A 23,330-nucleotide genomic window follows, 5' to 3' on the forward strand; every position below is an offset into this window, starting at 1 on the left:
GCTTCTCCATGTGATCTTCCCTAGAGGTTAGTTTGGGCTTTCTCAGAGGCAGGTGTGTATTTGGAGAGAGCCACTGTCACATGTTTGGTTCCACGGGAAGCAAATCTGAGATGGAAATACCATTCAGGCCAGGTACAGGGGCTGACGCCTGTAATCCTAGCATTCTGGGAGGCTAAGGCAGGAGGATCACCTGAGGTCAGGAGTTGGGGTTCAACCCAAGCAAGAGCGAGACCTCCCCGTCCCCCCATCTCTACTAAAAATAGAGAAAATTAGAAAAAATTAGGTGGGGGTGGTGGTGCTCACCTGTAGTCCCAGCTACTCAGGAAGATCACTTGAGCCCAGGAGTTTGAGGTTTCTGTGAGTTAGGCTGAAACCATGACACTCTAGCCCAGGCAACAGAGCGAGACTATGTCTCAAAAAAAAAAAAAAATACCATTCAGGATATTTATTATTGAGGGATATTGGGACCAATACCAATATTGGAAGGGAGGAGAAAGAAGTAGGATTAAACAGAGGGAGAGATTAAAGGGTGATAACAATTCTAACAAAGGCCTCAGCCAATCCCACGGGGTGCTCTGGAGTTGGGATGACACTTCAGAGTTTGTCTAAGTTTGGGCAAAAGGGCAGGCTGGGTCTTTATACTTCTGTGTCGATCAGTCATTGGATGTGGGCTTCCCCCAGAAGGAGGTATAACTTTGAGCAAGGCAATTTTATTCAGCTGAGGCAATCCCCTACAAAAACTGACAGCTAAGGGTCATCTTTCAGCAGCGGTACTCCTGGTAGCTAGGGGAGTAAGTCTTTCAATCCTGATGGAAAATCTGAGTGGTACATCCAAGTGTCCACCACAGCCCTGATAGGATCTGTGGCTTTCAGTAGAGGGACTTAGGCATCTTGTAAGGATCTGGCAGAGAAGAAGTTGGGGGAATAAAAACTCCAACCTCTCTTTATTTTATTTTATATTATATTATTTTATTTTTTTGAGACAGAGTCTCACTCTGTTGCCCGGGCTAGAGTGCCATGGCGTCAGCCTAGCTCACAGTAACCTCAAACTCCTGGGCTCAAGCGATCCTTCTGCCTCAGCCTCCCAAGTAGCTGTGACTACAGGCAGGCGCCACCATGCCCGGCTAATTTTTTTCTATATATATAATTTTAGCTGTCCAGATCATTTCTTTTTATTTTTAGTAGAGACAGGGTCTTGCTCTTACTCAGGCTGGTCTTGAGCTCCTGAGCTCAAACGATCCGCCCACCTCGGCCTCCCAGAGTGCTAGGATTACAGGCGTGAGCCACTGCGCCTGGCCTCCAACCTCTCTTTATTCCTGACTTCTGATTTCCCATCAGAAGCAAATCCAGAAAGCCATAGGAATTTACACAGTCAACGTGAGTTTTGGGTTACAGAGCAGGATGGAGAAGGGTGAAGGTGGGATTTAGAGGTCCAAATAAGATATTCAATAGCAGAAGATGAACTTAGTTTTTGAATGTTAAGACAAGTTGAGTTTGATAATATCCTGATGCATGCTTTTTATTGGTGGATTAAAGGAGTTTTCTGACTCTCTCACTTATTCCAGTCCTTCTAATTACTTAACCTTATTCTTCAGTCTACCATTTAAACCCTGCCCAATTATTTTGGCTTAAAATATGTTCTAGTTCATGAGGTTGCTTTTCTCCTGAATATGTTTATATTCAGGAGAAATAATAAATATTGATTTCACTCTTTTACCCTTCATTTTAGCTTCATATACCTGTCCTAACTTGGCAATGTTCTTCATCCGGGCCCTTTCCAGGCACTTTTCTTTCTGTGCACCAGTGCTATGGAGACCTTCTTCAGCATCTTATTTATCCTGCCTTCTTCGTTGAAACTGGAAAAAGGTAAGTTTCAAGATATTGTATTGAGGTAATGCAGATGAGAAGTGATATGAGGGTGGGGATAGTGGGTGTGGGGAGGAAGGCCTACTTTAGTGAATCCCTGTCTATGCTACTATGGTGTACTTTCTGCCGCCACCAGCCAATGGTAAAATGAATTCATAGCCTTTCCTTACATTATTTCCAGCTTACCATCTAACTCCTATAATCATCTCTTCCTTGAAGCTCTATTATTTAACCCAATGATAATCTTTTCCATCTCTTATTTGGCTTCCATACATTTTTTCCTTCTTCTCTATCTACTCCTCAGTTTCCTTGAGTATACTTTGGCAGACAATCCCTCCATCCTCTTTTCCTCCCCAACCATGTTTTGCTCTCCTTTGCCTGATAGTCTTATTATATACATTCCCTATGGACATCTTATTTTCTTTTCATGGCTTCAACTATCACATGTATGCAGGTAACTTCTAAATCTGAATCTCCTTTTCTGAACTCTCTCCTTGTTCCAGACCCTGCAGTGGCCGGAGTGATCAAAACTCAGGACTTATTCCCAGGCTGGTACTAAAGTGTGCTTCTTTCTTTTTAGGTCTTTTTTTTTTTTTTCCCTTGGTTTTTAGCTTTTCCTTGAACTGTTCCTCAGTGTATTTTGGTTCAGTTTTCATATCATCCTGGCTTCCTTCAGCCTCCATTAAAACAAACAAAACTTTACTAAATCTCCAATTTGACCCCTCAGAGATGCCATTTTATACCAAAAGCTCTCTCTCTTTCCCTTTGTCTTCATCTTCACAAAATCTCCTTTTCAGAGAATTCAGCGGAAACACTTAGCATTGTGAAGATAATCACCATTTGTTTCCTTTAAGGCATGCAAAATACCAAATACTTACATTTTAAAAGTAAGCTTATTTGAGGAGCTGAGTGTCTCTGTGTGCAGGAAGGAGGACAGTGGAGTGGTGAGGAACCCAGGTCTCTAACCTGAGAAACTGGAAAAACAGCAAACAGTTCTTGGAGGTGTGGGACTAATTCACCCACTTCTCCAAATCACTTGAAATTTCTTTGGATATTTATCTTGGGAATGGTGTAAGGGAATAAGAAAGATAGAATTTAAGCAAAAACTAAGAAAAGGTGGACTCTCACGACAAAAACTTTTTATATCACTCTTTTAATCACACACAGACATTTTTTTTTTCTGTCCTTAAACACCAAGTTTTAATCCTCCGAGGGGGTGCACTGTTCCTGGAGGTACTGCAATACTAGGTCGATGCATCTACTGGACAGAGCAAGCTCCTTTTCCATTTTCCTGCTCCCCAAATCTATTTACTATATTGTCCTTGGACAGGAGATGTGTCAGATATTAAACTGATAAGAACAGATACTATACTTGATCTTAGCTGAGAAGTGATAGACAGACTTTTAAAAGCACATTTTTACCTACAGATTTCCATGGAAACCAACCCAAGAGAAATTAGAAAGGAGACACATTGCTGTGCCATTTCTATGCGAATCGATGTCAGATTTTCATTAAGCTAGCGTTGTTTTTCCAACACGGTCTCAGTGTTTATCACAGCAACAATTACCTCAGTAACAATGTCTCCAGATAGTTTTATTTTAAGGTCCCTAACTTATATACTTCACCCAACTGCTTTCAAAATTGTTCAGTCTTTTATGGTGGAAGTTAAAGTACCACCTTTATCTCGGCTCTGGTTCTGTACCACGGAAGGTCAGTCTTTTTGAGAAACCTAACCCCAGCAGGGAAGTGCCACGATGGCATCCTTTTGATGTGATGGGCACGTTGCTGTACACCTTAGCTGCAAAGCAACGGCTGTGCTTTGAAACAGCCAAGAAGAGCTGGTGCATGCCGTTAGGTAAATTACCAGCATCGCAACTTGGACACGGAAGGATGCTTTTCTCCCTCCTTTTAACACCAAAAACAGAGTAAAAAAAGCCCCCACAAAACAAAAAACAAACCCAACAGGCATCAAAAACGTCCGAGCGCCGAGGGAAAGCGCGCCAACCACACAAAGAAAAGGAGGGGGGCTACTGGGATTCAAAATCGTTTCGCCGGGACATACATTCTCCTCGACCTATCGGAGTTAACTGCGCGCTTGGTCGTAGCCAATAGACACGGAGTTTCTGGTCCAGGTCCGCCCTCAAGACTGATAGGCATTTACGTAGCCCAATGGAATAGTGCGATGCTAAAGAATCAACCAATACGTTCGGGAGGTGGGTGGAGTGTGGACTAGGGGGTTGGCGGTGCCGTGTCATGGAGGCTCAGTCTCCGAGCAGCCATTGAAGGGGAAGGAACTGCGGGTGTGTGTATGTGTGTGTATGTGTGTGTGTATGTGTGCGCGCGCTAGTGTGTGGACAAGGAGGTGGGGGCAGCTGAGTTAGAGTCCCAACTCCTTGGACTCCATTTGCGATTCTCTTCTTTCTCCCCCACACCTATATGGTGGTAGTGGGCGTTTATATTTGCGTTTCTTTTCATTCATTTCCAAATCTCTTGAAATTTTAGGGTAGGGGGTAGTGGGAAAGGCAGGAAAGGGAAAGGGAGGAGAGTAGTAGCAGAAGAGCAGGAGGAGGACATGGAGATGAAGAAGAGGATTAACCTGGAGTTAAGGAACAGAGCTCCGGAGGAGGTGAGATGACTCAGCCCCCACCCCTGCCCCACCAGCCCAACATTCTGAGGGTCGGATTTCTGGTGGTCCTGGTGGGTGGGTGGGGAAAGGTAATAAGTTAACCCCCATCTGGGGTTAGGGTTGGGGAAAATGTTTAATTTTAAGTTTAAATCATTAAAATTCTCTACTTAAAATGGCGAAGGGTTTAAGTTTCTAGGGGCGTTTTTGTGTGTGCGTGGGGGCTTAGTCCCTTTCGGCTTGCTTCTAGTCTGGAGTCCTGGCCTCGTGGGGGCGGGAAGCGGGGTGGTGTGGGCGCTCCGCCGCGTCGCTCCCCTTGTCCCTTCTCCTTGGGGGCTGGCGGCGTGGGCGCGACCCCCCAGTCTCACTCGCCCCTTCCGCAGCCATCGCCGCCTGAGAAGTTAGTCCAACTTTTCTGCAGTGCTGCCAACTCGTTTATTTTTGTATGTGGGGGGTGGGCTCCCCCAGCCTCGAGGCCCCCGGCCACCGACGTCGCACCGCGCGCGGGCTGGGGTCGCTCGCGGAGTACGTGCGCCGGCTGCGCCCACTCCCCCGGGAAGCGCCGCGCGCCGCCCGCCGCCCGCGGAATCTGGGTCAGCGGCGGGTTCTCGGACAGCGGGTGAGTTTTGTGACTCGTCGCAGTGACCGGAGGTGGGGAGGGGACGTGAGACATAATCCGCTTCTTTCCCTGCTGTGTGACGATATTCGGCATGTCGCGTGGTAGTGGCCGCCACTCTGAATTTGATCCCTGGAGACAGTTTCACAAAAACTCAAGAAATGGACCGTAGTAGTTTTGTGCTTTAAAGATGGGTTCGGCGAAACTAAATGATGCGCTCTCGCTGCTGTCGCTTTAGTTAAAGAGATGGAGTTGGGAGGGGCCACGTGAGGCGGGGTCGCGGTCAACTTTTCGGGGGTCGGGCGGGAGGTGTTTCCGCCTCTTTTTCGCCGGCGCCTCTTCGACCTCACCCAGCCCTCCCGGCCCGGGGCGGAGGCGCGAGGGGAACGCGGGCTGGGAGGCGACCCCCTTTTTCTTCGGGGAGTCCCCGCCCCGTGTGGGGTTTCCCGTCAGTCGGAGCGGCAGGACGAGAGAGCGGGGCCCGTGGCCAACGAGGAGCCTCGCGCTAGGACAGCGGCGTAGTCTTGCTCTTTTTAAGCCTCTAAAATAAGCCCTAGAATTGGAATAGAAGGATAAGACATGGAGATATATATATGTATGATATATGTAAATATATATTTAAACTGGGGTGGTGCCTGCGCATACCAGCATAGAGGATCTGAGTCTGACTGGGCTTTCGGGTTCGGCATGCATACTTTTTTTTTTTTTTTTTGTCTTCTGTTTTCCTGAAATTGGCAGGGGACAGGGAGGAGGAAACAGTCGCTTGCTATCAGGGTCATCCCAGAGAGAACTTGAAGTTTCTAGAGCTTATTCTTAGGGGCTTCAGGAAAAAACAAACAAGATGAAACTTTAAAGGCCATCTCTCAGAAGCACAAGTTTAGGATACTTTTTAATGTTTTGTGTTGGAAAAATGGACACCCCCGCCTCCTGCATTCTTTTACTTAGAGATCGTAGTAATTTCTTTGCCAGTTTTGGGGAGTGCAGGACTTTGCCTTTTTGTAGCTTCTTCCGCTGTGGTATAATAACTTGTCTCTTACATTTGTATAGACAGTTTACAGAGCACTTTTCGCGTTTGTTATTTACTTTCTTCCTCCGGACACACTTGTAAGATGGATTGTATTCTAGAATCCAAGTTAGCAAACAGTCTCAGGGCAGTGAAGTGATTTACTCAAGTGGAAGAACTGGTTTTCTGATACCAAATCTAGTAGCCCTCTCACCACTGAGCTAAACTGGGAGTCCGAAGACTTACAGTCAGGCACAGTTCTGCCACAAACTAATTGTGTGACCCTAGGCAAGTCATTCTTGCTGTGTGGGTCTTGGTTTCCTGTCCTGTCTCTAAACGGTAGGTCATGATGTCCTCTATGGTCACAGAAATAATTATATCAAAGTCATATTCAAATAGAGAAGGTGGCATCCTTGTTGCTAATTTTTAGCCCTCAAATACCTCAAACATTTTTTGCATTGGAGATAGAGAACAGGATCTCCTGCCTCCCCCTTAAGATTAAGTCCATTCAGGCCGACACCAGGAAGTTTTGTTACTACAAACTCTGACCTAATAGGGAATCCAGCCCACTTCCCTCTCAGAATGGGGAAGAGTCCATTCTATGCTACCAGAGTGACAGGGAGAAATAACGTTTTGTCAAGGATGTATTGTTCTGGGTGATATTGTTTGACCTCGATGTTGGAACAAATAGCACCCAAAAGCTGGGCTGTTGCAGAAGGAGCTTTCTCATATTTCTTCATGAAGGGTAACAAGGTTTGATTGAGTTATGATGGTATTTATCTTAGTTATCTAATTAACCAAAGATAAAGGGGTTTAAACTGAAAAAGCGATTAAACAGTTTTCTCTCTTCTTTTTTTGTTTTTTATAAAATGTGTGACTCAAGAGTTTTCTCTCTTCTTAAATTTTAGGGCAGCTTACTTGAATCTTTTCCCAATAGCCCACGTATCCCTTCACTGCATAAATATATGCCCAGTGTTGAATGTCCTTATCAGGGTCAGAAACAGATTTCACATGGAACTTTTTCAAAGTTTTGGTGTTTTGGTTGTTGTTGTTTTTGTTTTTAGATAGTGTCTCATTCTGTCACCCCAGCTAGAGTGCAATAGCATCATCATAGCTCACTGCAACCTCAAATTCCTGGGCTCAAGTGATCTTCCCGCCTCAGCCTCCTGAGTAGCTGGGACTACAGCCTTGAGACTATGCCCAGCTAATTTTTCTATTTTTTTGTAGAGATGGGGTCTCAGTCCTGCTCAGGATGGTCTTAACCTCCTGTCCTCAAGCGATCCTCCTGCCTTGGCCTCCCAAAGTGCTAGGATTACAGGCAGGAGCCCAGCCCAAAATTTTGTTTTGTATGCCTCAGTGATTTGAAGCAGGCATTGAACTTCTTAGTCCAAGTATAAATTTAAAAGATTGCATATAGTGATGACTTTAGATTGTATATTGGTTTGGGGGGAAAATGAAGCAGATCTGTGTAAGAAGATTGGTGGTTTTTTGTTTTGTTTTTTTTTTAACCGATGGGCAATAAAACTTGAGATTGGTGGTTTTAATATTCATATTTCCAAAATGTAAGACCCAGGTCTATTGCTAAACAGATTGCAGACTAAAGAATCGTTAATGTGTTCCCTCTTACAGGTGACAGAGTTGGTTCTTGATAATTGCTTGTGTGTCAATGGGGAAATTGAAGGCCTGAACGATACTTTTAAAGAACTAGAGTTTCTGAGTATGGCTAATGTGGAACTAAGTTCACTTGCCCGGCTTCCAAGCTTAAATAAACTTCGAAAAGTAAGTTGGCATTAGCGTGCAAGCATCATGATTTCAATGCCAAAGGCTGTTCTTAATATGTCTCATTTTTGGCCAAATGAAATGACCATTCTGCCTGTTAATTAGAAGCTTTTAAGTTTGTAAAGATAAGAAAAAGGAATATATAGGATCTTGGAATCAGCTCTAATATTGCTTTTGGAAGTTTAAATTTAATAGTGGAATTGCTTTATAACATGAACTTAGATTTAATAACTACCAAATATTTTTCTCTGAATCATAAAATCCAAATGTTACACAAGTGGAGCCAAAGCAAGGATGGGAGCCCATTATATAATATAAGAGTTCTAATATATTATTTGGCAGATGTAGATGGGAATTTGCAAATTAACGATTTGTAGTGACAGTCTCTTAAAGCCAGAGAGAATGACAGATGTTTCTCTTCTTCCAATTGTTATACGTTTAAAATTTTTAATCTGATGCCTTCACCATTCTTTATTTTATCCCCATGTTGAATATATAGTTGGAGCTTAGTGACAATATAATTTCTGGAGGCTTGGAAGTCCTGGCAGAGAAATGTCCAAATCTTACCTACCTCAATCTGAGTGGAAACAAAATCAAAGATCTCAGTACAGTAGAAGCTCTGGTAAGTGGAACGGTCTTGTTTGTGGACTTGCTTTTTTTGGTTAAATTTTGTGAGATTTGTATCTTTTTGGTTGTTTGTTTTTTAGGGAGAGTCTTGCTCTGTAGCCAGGGCTAGAATGCAGTGGCATTATCATAGCTCACTGCAATCTCAAACTCCTGAGCTCAAGCGATACTCCTGCCTCAGCCTCCTGAGTAGCTGAGACTACAGGCATGCACTGCCATGCCCAGCTAATTTTTCTATTTTTTTTTGTAGAGACGAAGTCTTGTTATTGCTCAGGCTAGTCTTGAACTCCTGGCCCCAAGCAATTTCTCCTCCCACCTAGGCTCCCAAACGCCTGCTAGGTTACAGGTGTGAGCCACTTCACCTGGCCTGTATCTTATCTTTTTAATTTCTATTTAACTCTTGAAACTTGTGAATTTCTTATGTTGTGATCTAGACTGTTACTGCTTTCTTTTTCTTTAGAGTAAAATATTCAGGTAAATTTTTAAATCAGTAAGAAATTTATTTTTATCATCAACTTTAGGAGTTGACTATCTAGTTTTTAAATTGCTGGCATTTTCTTAACTTCTTCCCTCTTGATTATTTTTTGAGTTATTTTATTATTTGCCCCATTATGTCTCAGTATGAGGGAAGGAAAGGAAAAAGTGAAACTCTGAAAATTTTTGTTCTGATTTTTAAATGATTGAGAGGAGGTTGAAATTGTTGAAAATAAGCTTGTTTGTGGATTTAAGTTGACCATGGTATTGTTGTTGCCTAATTATGTACAGATTCAGTCAACTAAAATATGTTGAGTGCCTCCTTTAAGTAAGACACTAAGACAGATGCTGGAGATACAACAGTGAACAAAACTAAGTTCTTACTCTTTTGGAGTTTATATGCCAGGGACTAATTAAGAGAGTTGGCTGTGTTTGATATAATCCTAAAATTCTAAAAATCCAAAAATAATTCTCTATTTAAGATATATATTTTCTGGATAATGAATTAAAAAGAAATAAAATGATATTTTAAATCTTGAATGTAAGCATTAACTTTACTTTTCCAGCAAAATCTTAAAAATTTGAAAAGTCTTGACTTGTTTAACTGTGAGATCACAAACCTGGAAGATTATAGAGAAAGTATTTTTGAACTGCTGCAGCAAATCACATACTTAGATGGATTTGATCAGGAGGATAATGAAGCGCCAGACTCTGAAGAGGAGGATGATGAGGGTAATCATTCTTAATACTCATAAATGTGTCATAATTATAGCCTCCACTCTAGCCGTGCAAATTAGATTGGGCCTAGAGATTTAGGTGTGAGAAAAGCCACAACAAGGTATTAGTAAGACAAGAAAAATTTAAAAACCCACAGCTCTAGCTTGTATTTTTTCTTTCAGATTTCTAAGTTTCAGGGAACTTAATGATTATTACAAAATGAAGTTTCATGAAATTTTACATCTGTATAAACTTGTGTAACCACCACCCAGTTAAAGTGGCAACTTCCTAAATAATGCTTTCTTAAAAAAGAACTGTTCATAATAGCCTAAAGATAGAAACAGCCCAAGTGTCTATCAACTGATGAATGGATTAAGAAATATGATTTATCATTACTATGTAATATTATTCTACCATAAAGATGAAATAGTGATATATGCTACATCAATGAACATTGAAAGTGTTCATTACAGCATCACCACTTAGGAATATTCTCTGCAATCCTGCCTGGGTAGTTTGATGCAAATGTGATCATATCACTAATCTTCTTGAAACCCTTTCATGTTTCCCTGTTGCCACCAAGACGTACAAGGCCCTTCATTACCTGGCCTCTGTTTCCTTCTCTAGCCTCTTCTCCCTCAATACAAAATTAAAGCATCTCACCAAACCAAGTGAAAGAAGCCTGACACAAAAGTCCTCATATTGTTTGATTTCATTTATATGAAAAGTTCAGAATAGGCAAATCCATAGAGACAGAAAGTAGATTATTGGTTGCCAGGCACAGGGGGGAGAAGAGAATGTGGAGTGACTGCTGCTAATTGTCGAGTTTCTTTTTAAGGTGCTGAAAAATATTCTAGAATTAATGAATATACATTTTTAGATATATATTCTAAGTCTTCTAATATTCTAAATATTCTACATCTGATCTAACAGATCAGTTGTTGAATAGCTGTTAGTAATGGGACACTGCTTGTTATTGGGTGAAAAATTTTTTTACTGTTAAAATGTTGAAAGAAATTTGATGGATAGATAATATTATAAAATGATGGAATGATGGGCAAGCAGATTTTGAAGTACCCACAAAGTAATGTTGTGATGAAAATCTATACATTGGATGAATGTTAGTATTTAGAAAACTATGCTTCACAAGCAGTAAATTTGAATGTTGTAAAATGAAAACATTTTTTTTTTTTTATTATTTTTTGAGACAGAGTCTCGCTCTGTTGCCTGGGCTAGAGTGCCGTGGTGTCAGCCTAGCTCACAGCAACCTCAAACTCCTGGGCTTAAGCAATTCTTCTGCCTTAGCCTCCCAAGTAGCTGGGACTACAGGCATGTGCCACCATGCCCGGCTAATTTTTTCTGTATATATTTTAGTTGGCCAGATAATTTCTTTCTATTTTTAGTAGAGACGGGGTCTCGCTCTTGCTCAGGCTGGTCTCAAACTCCTGACCTCGAGCAATCCTCTCGCCTCGGCCTCCCAGAGTGCTAGGATTACAGGCATGAGCCACCGCGCCCGGCCTAAAATAGAAATCTTAAAAGCAAATCACCCTGAGATGCTTTCCAACCATTGACTTAAGAATTTGAAGTGATTAGGCAAGGTAGAAAGGGTCAACATACTAGCCAGAAACATTTGCCCAGCCATTTGCTCATCTTTTGAAATATTTTTAAAGATGGAGATGAAGATGATGAAGATGAAGAGGAAGATGAAGCTGGTCCACCTGAAGGATATGAGGAGGAGGAGGAGGAAGAGGAGGAAGATGAGGATGAAGATGAAGCAGGCTCAGAACTGGGAGAGGGAGAAGAGGAAGTGGGCCTCTCATATTTAATGAAAGAAGAAATTCAGGTGAATAGAAACTTCTTACCTACACTGAAAATTAATTATTTAGGTATAGGGCTAAGTATTGTAAGAAGTGTGTTTTGTAGAAATCTCAGAGTTGTTTCTAACTTGTGGGTGTGCATATATTTGTCTGCCTGTCTTTTTTCTCATTGTCCCCCAACCCAAACTATAAACTATACACAGATAATCATAAACACCTGTTGATTTTACTTTCCAGATATCTTTCAAATCCATTCTACCCTCAGTGGCATGGTATGGTAGAAACATTTTACAAATGTCTCTGAGCCTCAGTTTTTACATTTATAAAAGTGTGATTATACCAATCTCATAGGATTGTTTTAAGGATTTAATAAGATAGTATATATGAAGTACATGGTTCCTGGCACTTAAGAAAACGTAAGTTTCTTCCCCCTAATTATCTCTTGCTTGTACTTTTTATGTAGTTTTCTAGATAGTCTGTCTGAATATAGCATCACCACTTAGGAATATTATGTGCAGTGATGGCTGGGTAGTTGATGCAAATGTGATTGTATCACTAGTCTTGAAACCCTTTCATGTCTCCCTGTTGCCACCAAGACATACAAGGCCCTTCATTACCTGGCCTCTGTTTCCTTCTCTAGGCTCTTCTTCCTCAATACAAAATTAAAACATCACACCAAGCTATTCTTGCCTTTGTATTTGTGTATACATTGTTCAGTCTATCTAAAATGACCTTCTACTCATGCTCTCTGATGAACTTTGTCGTCTTTTTTGAGGTAAACAAATATAGTGGGCCGGGCGCGGTGGCTCACGCCTGTAATCCTAGCACTCTGGGAGGCCGAGGTGGGCGGATCGTTTGAACTCAGGAGTTCGAGACCAGCCTGAGCAAGAGCGAGACCCCATCTCTATTAAAAATAGAAAGAAATTATATGGACAGCTAAAAATATATATATAGGAAAAATTAGCCGGGCATGGTGGTGCATGCCTGTAGTCCCAACTACTCGGGAGGCTGAGACAGGAGGATCCTTTGAGCTCAGGAGTTTGAGGTTGCTGTGAGCTAGGCAGATGCCACGGCACTCACTCTAGCCTGGGCAACAGAGTGAGACTCTGTCTCAAAAAAAAAAAAAAAAAAAAACAAATATAGTGGAGCATGTAAAGTACATTAATTTTATGTACAGCTCTATGAAATTTTACATTATGTATATAGTTGTATAACTACCACCCAAATCATAGCTCGTGAACTCTTTTTCTATCCCCACCCCCCTCTGTTTTTTTTTCTTTCTTTTTTTTCTTGTGAACTCTTAGCTTTACAAACTCAGCTCTGGAGTTGCCTCATTATTGAAGCTTTCTATACTTTTTCTTAGGCGATCACGCCTTCCTCTGTTACCTCGGAACCTTGATCAGATTTCTATTGCCTAGAGACACTTTTACAAAAATCAGCCACTTTCTACTTACTAGATGGTGAGCTCCTTAAGGGGAGCAGCCATTCATCTTTGTATCTCAGCAGCTTGTATATTGATTGACTGGCACATAATAGGCTCATGAGAATTGTCAGTTGACTAGAACAAATGATCTTTAGCCCCTGAGAGTTTAGGTAAATTATTTTCTCCTAATGTTAAATTGAGGTTTATATTCATAATTTAAAATAATTTTTTAGTATTAAATATAACATCTCTTATTTAGACTAGAAATTGTCAGTATTCTTATTCTTCTAATGACTTCTACATTGGTTAGACAGATAATATCACTGATCAATGATAATTTTTTCTGATACCATTTTAAATATGAAACCACAGTAGAAAAATAGGACATATTTGCTTGAGGCCTTAGTGAGTTAGGAGTTATGTAATAATGAACAATAGAACTTTAAGTATTTTAAGTATTCATAGAGTCAGCCTGTTCAGTTTATACCAGCATACAACTTGAACATTTTCCCCTGAGTTTTTCTTTATTTGGTAAAATAATAGACTTGTATTCTTTTGTATTTGATCTTTTATTTTCTCTGCCAATAATTCCTCCTTAAGTCTAATTTAAGTAATTTAAAAATGACCTGCAACTAACTATAAATGTTTAGATTTATCATTCCATTGAGTATTGGGAAATAGTAACCAAAAATTCACTCACATATAGAGCAAAAATCTCTAAGATAATACATAAATTATGTCAGTGTAGGGCAAGCAGGTAGCAGGAGTTTTCATTCATGACGAGATAACTTGGGGATGTTTAAAACAAAGTATTGTTTTTAGAAGCCAAATCCCAGGAGAAGCTTAATAGGTTATTGAGATTTAAAAAGAAGTTAGAGGGAAACAGAAAGCATATTTGATTAGGTATTTTTTATTTGGGTCTTTTTTTTTTCCTTTTTTTTTTTTTTTTTTAAGAGACAGGGTCTTGCTACCTGTTGCCCAGGCTGGGAGTACAGTGGTTCAGTCATAGCTCACAGCAGTCTCCAACTCCTGAGTTTAAGTGATTCTTCGGCCTCAACCTCCCAGGTAGCTGTGACTACAGGCACAGGCCATTGCGCCCAGCATGAGTCTTTTTATTTCTTCTGTTTCAGCTGCTCTTCAGAGGCAGGGAATTAACATGTATAAACAAGACTTTATGTTTGTATAATATATTTCATTAAAAATGGAGGTAGGGTCTTTGGGAAGATTGGGAATTGTGGTGCCTTTGTACTACTCACAGCACAAAGGAGAAGACATTGTATTTCCTACTAATAGAAAGAAGATTATAGTCTTTAGTCTCTACTATCAAATCTGTGGTGGAAGCTGAGTTTTTATTGAGAGATGTTCTCTCATGATGTATTTTTTTAAAAAGGGCTTAAAACATGAATTATTAATGTAATTATTAGTCTATTTTATTTAAAACAAAATATCAAATAACAAATGTGATTAGTATCTCAAATATTTTTTAAAATTATAAATATTTAAATATCTTTTGTTAATTCTTATAAGTTGGAGATGTTTAAAATGTTTCTTCCACTTCTCTTTTCTTTCCCTTCCCCTCCCGTTTCCTGCCCTCCCTCTCCTCCACTCCTCTCTTTTCTTTTATTCTTCTTCAGTTTAAGGCTACAGGTTTTTTTTTATTTTTATTGTGGTCCTTTTTGTGCTATTTACTACCCCATTCCTTCTGCTCCTTGTAGCTTACTGGTATTCTGGTATGAAGATGCTTTACAGTGTTTCAGTTGGCTGTATAAGAATGATTTCTGGTATAAGTATCATGCAGTTTGGCTGGCCGTGGTGGCTCACACCTGTAATCCTAGCGCTTTGGGAGACTGAGGCAGGAGGATTGCTTGAGGCCAGGAGTTTGAGACCAGCCTGAGCAAGAGCAAGACCCTGTCTCTTCAAAAAAATTAAAAAATTAGCTGGGCTTGGTAACATGCGCCTATAGTGCCAGCTGAAGAAGGAGGATCGCTCGAGCCCAGGAGTTTGAGGTTACAGTGAGCTATGATTGCACCATTGTACTCCAACCTGGACGACAGGTAGCAAGACCCTGTCTCAAAATAAAATAAAATTATCCAGGTTAGTTTCTCAGGGGCTTCTAGCTAAATATTGGAAAATTAGGTTCTGTTTAGTATTTCTAGACAAAAATGGGATGTGAATATTGTGAAAAAGGGAAGATTGTCCAAGTTTTCCCTAACTACCCAGTGGTTCTTGGCTTTTACAAATTGGTTAGAGTATTTTTGAAGAGCAGTAAACCTGTATGGCATTGGGAGACTGTAGATGGGTTCAGTTTTTTGAGCATGTAGTAGCACCTCATTTTTCTGGACCATAGCCATTTGGAACATAGCCAAGAACAAATCGGTAAGTATAAAAGGTCTCTGAGCTACCAAGATATAAGTAACAAAAGACATTTTATTTTTTGGAGAGGGTTCAAGCTAAACCTATTTTCTTTTTATATTCAATTCTGTAATAAGCTTGTTGATCTATTTTTCTGATTCCATAGCAGATTAAAATTGATGTAGTAACTGATTGCAAAAGAGGGCATAAAAACTAGGAAAAGAAACAACTCAAAATGGAGGCAAGGGTCTTTTTAAAAAGGAGAAAATCATCCTACATATATTAATAGGCTAGAGGGAATAGTATATACTAATTGGTGTATTGTTATGATCAAAATGGTATGCATAGGCTGCTCTCTGTGCCGCCTTTGGCGGGGCAGAGGGTAGTCGCTGGCAAAAAAAATTAAGAAAAAAAAATGGTATCCATAAAAAAATGGTGACCATGATCATTCAAGAAAGAGAAAGGTGTAAGTTAAGTCCAGCATAAAATGGTAGAAGAGTATGCAGTGCACTTCAGAGATTTGCATTCCAGTTGGCTAGAGTTAAAAAAAAAAATGGTTATAATGCTTCAAGGCAGTATTTAAGTCAGGGGTGGGGGACCTTTGGCCTTAAGGCCACATGTGGCCTTCTAGGTCTTTACATGCAGCCTTTTGACTGAATCCAAGTTTTGCAGAACAAATCCTTTTATTTTTGTTGATACATTTTTATTCATCATTTATATTTTAATTTTATTTTTAAAATGAACATATTTAAAATACCAAAGAATAAATTAAGTTTCAACAAAATAATCCTCCCAGATTGAATGGCACAATTAGAGCATTAGTAAGCCATGAGGGCTAAATTGATGGCTGCTATGCTCATGATTTAGTTCTAACTTCCCCCACCTGACTGGCACCACTACTGCACAAGGCCAGTTGGTAAGAGTTTATGGGGGTCAAGTACACCAGTCTGTTACCAGCTTTTGGATGGTGCACTGTGTTTCTTTTTGAAGTGGAATTTGTGAATAGTTGCACAGCTCGACAATTTTTTTTAATTCTGTCTGCTTAACAGCCCATCATGTCAAAGAAGACCAAGAGAATGCTGAAGGAAGAAAATAGATTTTTTAAAATGAGGATTGGGAATTGCTATATTGTCTTGTTTCTGTTAAATATAAGATGATTTGCTTGCTTTGTGATACTGTAGTATCAACATTAAAGAAATTCAATGCTCATCAGCATTATAACACTCAAAAGGACCATACATATTTTAAATTAGAGGGAGAGACGTGAAAGGTTGTATTGCAGAAATTTAAAGCAAAAGCAAAGATGATTCTTTGAAGCAGCAATAAGACCCGGAAATAATGCCACTGAAGCAATTTATAAAGTAGCTTATATACTCGAGGAAAAAGGAAAGCCATTCAGTGATGTAGAAATTGTGAAAGAATGCATTGTCGAAGTTGTAGGATGCTCAGACCCCAGTAATGTTTAAAAGTACAAACAACTGCCTCTTTCAAGGAGAACCATAGCTGATCACCAGCATGAATTAGCCTTCAACTTAACAGAACAACTTCATGCAGTACTTCAAAAGGAAAATATATATTATTGAGTTGCTTTGGATGAATCAACTGATACTACTGACTCGGTACAGGTTTTATACTTCATTCAGGTCATAACAGAAGATTTTCTTTGCTACAAAGAGTTACTCGCTTTGGGCACTCTTGCGAACAGAACTCAGGGAATAGGTATCTTCAACAGCTTTCAAGATAAATGTGAAGTTGGACTGAATTTGGTAAATTTAGTGAGCGTATATGCAGACGGTGCACCTTCCATGACGGGAAAACATGAAGGGTTTGTTGCACAGATACAAAAATATTAACAGATCCAGATGCTCTTGTTTCTTTTTATTGTATCTTGCACTAGCAAAATCTCTATGTTAAAGCTACTGTTTTAAGTGACACTTTGCAACAAATTATGAGTATTAACTATATTCATGCATGTTCAGTTTTGTAACATGCTAAAGTTGAGTGATGAAGTATTCAGTGTGACTTTGCCATACCATTCTAAAGTGCGTCGGCTATCACAGGGACAGGTATTAGCCAAAATTTTAGGTCTGTGAGAACAGATAGTTAAATTTTATGAAGAACAGAATTAGCAATGTGAATTATTGATAGAAGATTTCTATAGGAATGCAGCATTTCTGTGTGATATGTCAAATCAAAACAACTTGAATATTTCTAAGTCTATATATGATATGTGGCAAAAAAATCCAAGCAGTTTGGAAAAAGCTATCTTTTTGCAAAACACTTCTTCAAAAGGAAATTTCAGATAAACCTTTTCCCCAGTTAGCAAAGGTCATTGATGAGCAGGATGATATATGTGAGTCATCTGAAGAATACACAGCTGTTATGGACCTATTGATTGGAGAATACACTGAAAGTTTCACTGACTTTGAGAATCATGACATCACAACTCAAATTAGCATTTCTGCCTCACCTAGTTGATATCATCAAGGCACCTACAGATGGAATTGATTGAGCTCTCAGTAGATGACATTTTAAAATCATTATTTGATGCTAAGAAAGAGCCAACTGAAACATGGAAAAATGTAGTGGAATACCCATGCCTTTGGCAACATGCCCGAAAAATGCTTTCTTGCTTTTCAACCACTTATTCCTGCAAAGCTACATTCTCCTACCTAACTCAAATCATGACTCCCTTGAGGTCACAAATGACTGATACCCATCTAGAGGATCAACTGAAACTATAGAGCTCCATGCTACAACCAAATATTCAAATGCTTTCCAACAAAAAGTAGACACAACAAAGTCCTTTAAAGGTTAGTTAACTTTAAAATTAAGAAATGGTTTTCACTTTTTGAAATTATTAAGTACACAGTAGTAGTTAGATTTTTACAAAGTAATGTACATTTTTAAAGATATCTAATTGAAGTTTCTTGAATGCAGCTTTATTTGGTTACAGTGAAATTAATGCAGCCTTCCAACATGAAAAGGTTCCTCACCCCTGGTTTAAATCATAGCTATCCAGAATAACTTACTTCACAAGAGTTGTAGATCATTTTTTTAATTGTGATTTTTATTGACATTTGCTATTTTGTTGTGTACATTTTTAGATGTAGGAGGAACTTACAGGTTTTTCTAGATAAATATTTTATTGATTGAAAAACTGAGGTCCAGAGAGATAAAGTGACTTATTCAAAACACATAACTGTATTGGGACTAGGACTCAGTGCATTCCTACCTTTATCTGTAAAATAGAAGATCCTGTTTTTAACATTGTCAAAAGTTGCTCTGTTCATTATGGTAGGTGGTAGGTGTATGTGACTATTTAAATTGGGTCAAATTAAATAAAAATTAAAAATTCAGTTTTTCATTTGCACTGGTTATATTTCAAATGCTCAGTAGCCATGTGTGGCTGGTTGTTACTATATTGCACAACACAGATATAGAACATTTCCATTGTTACAGAAAATTCTTTTGAATAGTGCTGGTCTAAAGCATGATTTATTTTCATAAAGAAACCAGAGATTTAGGTAGATTTTAAAAAGGACATAGGGAAGGTATACAGGTTGTCAGAACACAAAATAACCATAGTTTCTTTGTTCTTGTTGGAATATATTACAACAAACAGTGAAAAATCTGTGTCATTGTTTATTTATTCTCAAACTGAATATTTGAATTTCAAGGATGAAGAAGATGATGATGACTATGTTGAAGAAGGGGAAGAAGAGGAAGAAGAAGGTGAGTTACACTAGCCATAAACAAATTCTAAAATTAAAGACACAGCTGTTTTTCATGGGCTTTAAAGAATGAGTCTAGCAAGTTCTTATTGATCCTTTTGATTTTGCTTTGTTTATCGTAGAGTGCCTTGAAAGGTATAAAGGTTTTTTAAAGAGTAATTGTCTCAGGGCATTCATTAATTCCATTAAAAAAATAAACAGTTTATAACATTTATTTTATTTTATTTAATTTATTCATTTGGAGACAGGGTCTTGCTCTGCTGCCTAGGCTGGAATGCAGTGTCATGATCATAGTTGGCTGCAACCTCGAACTGTTGGGCTCAAGTGATCCTCCTGCATCAGTCTCCAAAGTAGCTGGGACAAACAGGCGTTCGGCACCATACCTGGCTAGTTTTTTAATTTTTTGTAGAGATGAGTCTTGCTGTGTTGCCCAAGCTGATGTTTGTGTTAAAAACAGTAATGAAGAGATTAATGGAAACTTGAATTGAATTTATTAATTTTTTAAAGGTCTGTCATTTTGGAAAGAGTAAAGTCTTTTCCATAGAAGAGGAACAGTTGAACTTGATAGTGCCCTTTTTAGATTTGTTCTGTGGTACTCTTTACCTAGGTCTTTCAAAATAATTTTTAAAATTTACTAACAATTCCATTGATGTCAAGTCCTGTTTCTTGATATGTACTTCATGATTTGGCCACAAGGGTGCATAGCAAGCTGTCATTTATGGATTTGCAAGTCTTCATCACACAGCAATGGAAAGAAATTCAGAGAGGAGGCTGGGGGCAGTGGCTCATGCCTGTAATCCTAGCACTTTGGGAGGCCTGGGCGGGAGGATCACTTGAGGCCAGGAGTTCAAGATCAGCCTGAGTGAGACCCCATCTCTACAAAAAATAGAAAACGTAGTCAAGCGTGGTGGTGCATGCCTGTGGTCCGAGCTACTTGGGAGGCTGAGGCAGGAGGATCGACCTGAGCCCAGGAGTTTGAGGTTGCTGTGAGCTATGATAATGCCACTGTACTCTAGCCTGGGCAACAGAGTGAGACCCTGTCTCAAAAAAAAAAAATAAATAAAATAAAATAAGGAAAGAAAAAAGAAAAGAAATTCAGAGAGGAAACTTATTTTTCTTTTGCCATTAACTTTTCACTAAGATTCAAAACTTTGTAACTTAACACATAGTCACATGTCAAAATTAATTATTTTATACTTTTCCTCTATTCTTTCAGAAGAAGAAAGTCTTCGAGGGGAGAAGAGGAAACGAGATGCTGAAGATGATGGAGAGGAAGAAGATGACTAGATCATTCTAGGACCAGATTCCCTAATGTTCATGGGTGTGCAGTAGAGTGATCACATCTTCTTTGTTTCTTCATGTACAATAGCTGTCCCTACAGAAGATAATGTGTAACTTTTTATAGGAAAAGTGTGGTTTTACTATTTTTGCCTTATCATTCCAAATAAGATTTACTAGTCTGTTAATGATCATATTGTATGTAGAGAAAAATTTTTTTGACCCCCAATTTGAAATTCCCTAGCAATTTATTTAGAATCTTAATTTTTCTAATTCAAGCTCACTGTATTAGTCATTTTTAGCCCATAATTAAAACATGATCACTTTTACACAGGTGTAGTATGGTGCATTTCACTCATAAGGTTTTAAAGTTATTTATAAATTAACTGAAATTACAGTCAGATGTAATATGAAATGACAATAGTCTCTTGAATGATGGGTTGGTTATTTTTTTAGAGGTGGTGCAGAGATCATTAGTTTGAAGGCAATGAATTTTTTTTTTAGTAAGAGTATTTGAGTGCTTTTTTTTGTCACATAAGTAACTTGGAAAGTAGAAGCAGAATAGTAAAGGTTCTATTCAGCAATATATTAATAGTTCATAGATTTTGTGGAGGTTCCATTCAGTAATACAATTTATGGATTTTGTGGTGACCTATAAGATTTTCTTTTTAAAGGACAAATTGCTTATACTAAGTCCAGAGATATGCAGGTGAGCCCTTTCTTCAGGCTGCAGATCATGACACGCCAACGGTTGTTTATTTTGTTTTGTTTTTAGGTGTGCATTCTTTTTCTCAGCATTTCCTTCATAATCGCCTTCCCTTCTTGTTTCACTCCCTTCCCTCTATCTCAGAAGAAAGTTGGGAAATTTGTGGATACCTAGGAAAACCTTTAGTCTTATACCTCAACCACCTTTTCAGATCTGTCTGAGTTTTAAATAAGTGAAGTGAAAGTAATTGAGTATTTTCTGAGCTACAAATATTATTGATACAGTTTTATGCAACAAGGTCTGCTTACTGTAAATCTTTCTTGATCGACAACATCTAAGACTATATTAGTAGGAAGAAAAAAGAAAAGCAGAGGCTTTTGGAAGCAGCATTAGTGTTCCTTGAAAGTCAGAACAATTGCCTATTGATAATAAGATATTCAAGTAAAATTTTTAAGTTGGCTTCTCGGATGATTTGGATATCACTGTGCAAAGTATTTCTAATTTTCCTGAGTAGAACCTTTAATAATTTAAAGCATTACCAGCTATAGGATTTAATTGGAATATACTGAGCAGTAGGAAAAATATTTGAAACTAAATTGGTATTAAAATTAAGATTTGTTTTCAAGTGGATGTCCATTGAAAATAGAAAAAAATATTTGGGATAAGTGTGTGTGTTCCCTTATATGGCTACTAAATAAAATATAATGAGTAGACCAGCGCATCTCCCTTTTTGTCATGGAGGCTCCATGTTCAAGGCAAATGCTTTTTTAGTCTTGGCTATCTAAAATTTTTTTACTTTGTTTTGAATATTTGTAAATTTTTAAAAAGTTAGTGTCAGCAAATTAACTGAAATTATGCTTCTATACTGGGACACATTTAAATTACTGAGTATAGTGCTGCTGCTGCTTTTTTAGTTTAAAATGTATGACTTGGCATTTTAAATTAAAAATTATGAAGTTATTTGTGGAGAAACTAAAAAAGTTGCACGACTGACTGAAATAAAACACTTAGGACAAGTTTAGTAGTAGGGGGATTGGAATCTCCAAAAGACTCACATTTTTCTTCTGATTTTAAAAATTGAAATGCCCTATTCTAGTCCCTAAGAATTCTCATTGCATACATACTATACCAGATTATAAAATACTTATTTTTAAAATGAAATCTATATATTAACTTTCTTATCAATCATCTTATTGTGCAATCAAAATTAGTTCTTTGGTTTGAAAACAACACTTAGAGCCTCCTGATAACTTTTAAGACTTACTTAGCTTTGTGGGTGGTATTTTCATGCAAATAAGTAAGGGTGGGTTTTATATTTTGTAGAAGTTTTTGGTCCTATTTTAATGCTCTTTGTATGGCAGTATGTATATAGTGTGTTAAGTTCCTTAAGAATCTCTCCTTAAAAACTTTGAAGTTAATACTTTTGTGCAACTGTGTTTTGAATAAAGCCATGACAGTGTTAAAAACAAACAAAAAAATGCAGTACTCTTGATTATTCTTTTATTGTTTCTGTTTCTTGTTTTTTCTGTGACTGCTGTAACTTAAAGTTTTTGAAACTGAATTGCTTCAAATAAACTGAAGATTTGTTATAATGATTAGTTTCAGTGTATAATATTCACTTTTTCAACAATAACTTTAGTGGCTTTGAAGGGCTTTTTAAAAATAGAAACAGGTTGAAAATTATTAATTACTCATTCAAACACTAGGATGTGATATGAGGCATTACAATTTAATAGTTTACCTCATCATCTTCAATAGTAACTTTTTCCAAGAATAAAAAAAAATTCTAGGCAGGCGCAGTGGCTCACACCTGTAATCCTAGCACTCTGGGAGGCCATGGCGGGTGGATCGTTTGAGCTCAGAAGTTCGAGACCAGCCTGAGCAAGAGCGAGACCCTCATCTCTACTAAAAAATAGAAAGAAATTATATGGACAGCTAAAAATACATATAGAAAAAATTAGCCAGGCATGGTGTGCGTGCCTGTAGTCCCAGCTACTTGGGAGCCTGAGGCAGGAGGATTGCTTGAGCCCAGGAGTTTGAGGTTGCTGTGAGCTAGGCTAAGGCCATGGCACTCTAGCCCAGGCAACACAGTGAGACTCTGCCTCAAAAAAAAAAAAAAAAAAATTCTGGATTCCCGTATTTTTTCCTTTTGGGGTTCAAACTGAGCCAGTACTTCTTGTATTTTGATTTGAAGTAATAACTTTATTACCTATGGTTGAAATAAATACCTGTGGTTAATTAAAGTGATTATAAAATTACCGTACACCAATAGTTTTTTCTAAATCTAGAGTCTCCATTTATAATGTGTAATGTTTAT

At 38.5% G+C, this 23,330-nt stretch overlaps 1 protein-coding gene and 1 non-coding gene across 5 annotated transcripts; one reads left to right on the forward strand and one right to left on the reverse strand.

Annotated features, from left to right (window-relative positions):
* Positions 1 to 3,077: 3,077 nt before the first annotated feature.
* Positions 3,078 to 3,260, reverse strand: LOC138390949 (U2 spliceosomal RNA). Its single transcript, XR_011234614.1, has one exon. It is a non-coding gene; the product is annotated as a U2 spliceosomal RNA (small nuclear RNA).
* Positions 3,261 to 4,130: 870 nt separating this feature from the next.
* On the forward strand, positions 4,131 to 22,611 carry ANP32E (acidic nuclear phosphoprotein 32 family member E). Of its 4 annotated transcripts, none has more exons than XM_069478849.1 (7): positions 4,131 to 4,493; positions 7,739 to 7,888; positions 8,388 to 8,510; positions 9,553 to 9,718; positions 11,374 to 11,546; positions 18,976 to 19,030; positions 20,246 to 22,611. In XM_069478849.1, exons 1-7 carry the CDS (start codon positions 4,440 to 4,442, stop codon positions 20,314 to 20,316), a joined length of 792 nt encoding a protein of 263 aa, XP_069334950.1. In that variant the 5' UTR covers positions 4,131 to 4,439; the 3' UTR covers positions 20,317 to 22,611. The 4 variants fall into 4 exon arrangements, with proteins under 4 accessions (XP_069334950.1, XP_069334952.1, XP_069334953.1 ...); XM_069478851.1 differs by having other exon boundaries at positions 20,249 to 22,611; XM_069478852.1 differs by lacking the exon at positions 8,388 to 8,510.
* Positions 22,612 to 23,330: the final 719 nt, after the last annotated feature.

The sequence above is a fragment of the Eulemur rufifrons genome, chromosome 8 (genome assembly GCF_041146395.1).
Source record: "Eulemur rufifrons isolate Redbay chromosome 8, OSU_ERuf_1, whole genome shotgun sequence".
Classification (NCBI taxonomy): domain Eukaryota; kingdom Metazoa; phylum Chordata; class Mammalia; order Primates; family Lemuridae; genus Eulemur; species Eulemur rufifrons.